Here is a 2,797-nt window from a genome sequence, read left to right as displayed (position 1 = left end):
GAAGAACGGGGAAAGTGCTTCCTTAGGGCAGATGCAAAAACATCTGAGGGAAGCTCCTGGTTTTCAATTCCCTTTGCAGCCCCTTAGTAGGACTTAAATCCACCTCATCCCCCCTCCAACAAGCTGTGAGGAGAGGGAGGGAAAGGACCCAACAGCCTCTGCAGCCAGGCCAGGATCCAACTTCCCAGCCAAGAGGCAGGTCCAGCAAAGACTGGGAGACAGGGAAGAGGAACCTGGCCCCAGACAGCATATGGGAGTTCCTTAAAGCCAACAAAAGCAGCAGGAAAGGGAAAGCTGCCCCCTTCTCCACCCCTTACCTGGCTGCTGGGACTGCTGGGGGAGCTGCTGCGGGCGCTGGGAGCTGTAGGCCCACTGGGTGACTGAGGGGTCGGTATTGCTGGCTGGAGTTCGGGTACTGCCCGGGGGGGTAGTAAGAAACCTGAATCTATCAGGAGCAAGAAAACACAGTGGTGAGCACACAGGAGGGAGTGGGACCAAGAAAGCTGGTCCCCCAGGACCAGTTTTCTCTCTCACCTGGCCTGGCTTCTGCCGAAGGGAACCACCCAGGGCTTTGGCTCTGGCCAGCTGATGGCTCCTCGGGGAACCGCAGCCCCTTCCCGCGCCTCCCAGCCTCCTCATCCAAGCCTTTCCCAGCACAGTAGTGCAAGAGCACAGTAGGCACAACTCTCCTCACAGCTCAGGGCACAATCCTAGAGGTCATAAAGCCCTGCAGGACCCCAAAGAGAGCTTAGAGGTGTCAGCCCTGAGTCCAGCCACTGTCCCTCCCCCACCACTGAGAGCCAGGAGTGGCCTGGGGGATCCCCAGGTGAGAGCCTCGTGGGCAAAGAGGGACATGGGGCAGGAATCATCCTGTGCCTAGCAAGGGAGTCTGAGACCCGGAGCCTGGACCTCTGTGGATGCATCCATCACCAAGAAAAACGGACCCACTGCCCAGCAGCCCCGGCAGCCTGCCAGCTCTGGGGACGTCCCCTCGGGCCCATGTGTGTCCTTACTTGCTGGGGAGGCTGAATGTAGCCCTGGGGTTGCAGCACCTGTTGAGTGGGGGCCGTGTGCCCCGAGGCGGAGTAGCTGGAGGTGGGAATGGGCTGCCCAGGGGTTGCCATGATGAATCCTGTCTGCTGAGGGTGCTGGGAGATGAGGGATGACTGGAACATTGCTGAGGAAGGATCTGGGGCTTCTGTTGAGCCCTGTCGGCTGAGGCTGATCTGCCCAAAGGGGCTGCTGAGCTCGTCGGCCTGGAGTGGGATAAGGAGAAGGATGGAGCATGGTATGTGGGACAGCAGTGTGTAGGACACAGTTCTGCTGAGTGAGTGCAGACCCTTCTCCCTGCTCTGTGAGGAGCTCCCCCAGAAAAGGCCCACAGACACCAGAGTCCCAGAGCAGGACAGGGGGACATGCGAGCTGCCGGGGCCGAACGCTCAGCCGACACCGGTGACACACGAGGTCCCACGCAGGCAGGGTGACCCCAGCCGAGACACCACATCCCACAGGGCAGATCATTCCCGAAAGATCCCAGTGGAAAACGACACAAGGGCTGGCTGAGCCCACAAAGCAGCCATAGCCCCCAAACCCCAGCGCTGGCACTTCCTGAGGAGCTCTGGGCTTGGAATTTTTCTTCCCAAGCTCTCTCCAAGACCACCACTCCTGCAGTGCTCAGCCCCAGGGGGTCCCACGGCCTCAGGCATCCCACTGCAGCGCAGAGCTCCGTGAATCCCAACCCCATGGGGTCAGTGTCCAGGACATACCTGATCAGCACAAGCTCACACAACACAAACACAGCACAGAGCACAACAGACAGTGCAGAAGAGGAACTGGGGTTTATACCAGGTTGTACTGCTGGGGTGGAGAGACTGGCAAGAGGACTTGGGGGCAGGAGCTTGGAGAGTACGGAACAGGCTGCAGTGCCGGGACCGGCTACGACCAGCAGAGAAGGGAGCGGAGAGAGATCCGGGGGAAAAGGAGGGAGAGGGAAAAGGAAAGAAGTAAGGAAGGAAGGAAGAAAGGAAGGAAGGATAAGGAGGAAGGAGAGAAAGAAGGAACAACAAGGTTAGTCAAGTGAGGCAACTGCAAACACACAGAGGGGGATTGCAGGGGGCTGGGAAGCACGGAGACCGTTCCGGGGCACAGCCTGGCCGGTGGCTCTGTGGGAATTGGGAGGAGTGATGTCCAGAGGCAGCTCTTGCCCGGCAGGAACAGTGAGACGAGTTCACAAGGGGCAGCAGCAGCAGAAGAGTCACTTTCCCAAGAGTAGAAGATACAAAACCCCAGCACCACCCAGTGACCCTGCATGAGCCTAGAGTCTGCTCAAACCTCCCACCCAGTGACTCTGCTCTGCCCCAGGTCCTGCTCCAGCTCCAGACAGACATGACCTCAGGGAGACAGCCCATTCTGTGAATCCCAGAATCCCTCACAAGCAGATCCACAACCCTGGAGCCACTACAAGGCCCTTGGATGGCAGCTCCCTCCATCCTCATACAGCTGGAAACAGCCGGCAAGGAGCTGTTTCCGTTACCTGCAGTAAAAGCTCTTTGAGGAGACTCTTCCCTCCTCCCATCCTAGTCCACTGAAAACACTAAGAATCCTGGAACAGCCCAGGCTGGAAGGGACCACAGAAGACCACTTGGTCCAACCTTTCATGGGGAAGGGAGCCTTGGTATGACTATCCAGCAACCTCCCTGGCCTTTTGCACCTCGAACTCCTCCCGTGTCGCTCCAGTAGCTCACCTGGGACATCATGGGGCTGCTCATGGCTGGCTGCTGCTGGGCAGTGGGGGGGA

General features: G+C 58.9%; 1 protein-coding gene across 1 annotated transcript in view; it reads right to left on the bottom strand.

Annotated features, from left to right (window-relative positions):
* R3HDM2 (R3H domain containing 2) overlaps positions 1 to 2,797 on the bottom strand; it is a 16,018-nt gene that overhangs the window by 3,888 nt on the left and 9,333 nt on the right. Inside the window, 4 exon segments of the mRNA XM_009075657.1 lie at positions 318 to 369; positions 371 to 445; positions 1,014 to 1,256; positions 2,745 to 2,791. Of these exon segments, the coding sequence (XP_009073905.1) occupies positions 318 to 369; positions 371 to 445; positions 1,014 to 1,256; positions 2,745 to 2,791 (417 nt within the window).

This window comes from Acanthisitta chloris, unplaced genomic scaffold, assembly GCF_000695815.1.
Source record: "Acanthisitta chloris isolate BGI_N310 unplaced genomic scaffold, ASM69581v1 scaffold5765, whole genome shotgun sequence".
Classification (NCBI taxonomy): domain Eukaryota; kingdom Metazoa; phylum Chordata; class Aves; order Passeriformes; family Acanthisittidae; genus Acanthisitta; species Acanthisitta chloris.
The sequence above is the reverse complement of the archived record's forward strand: the minus strand, read 5'-3'. Positions and strand labels throughout refer to the sequence as shown.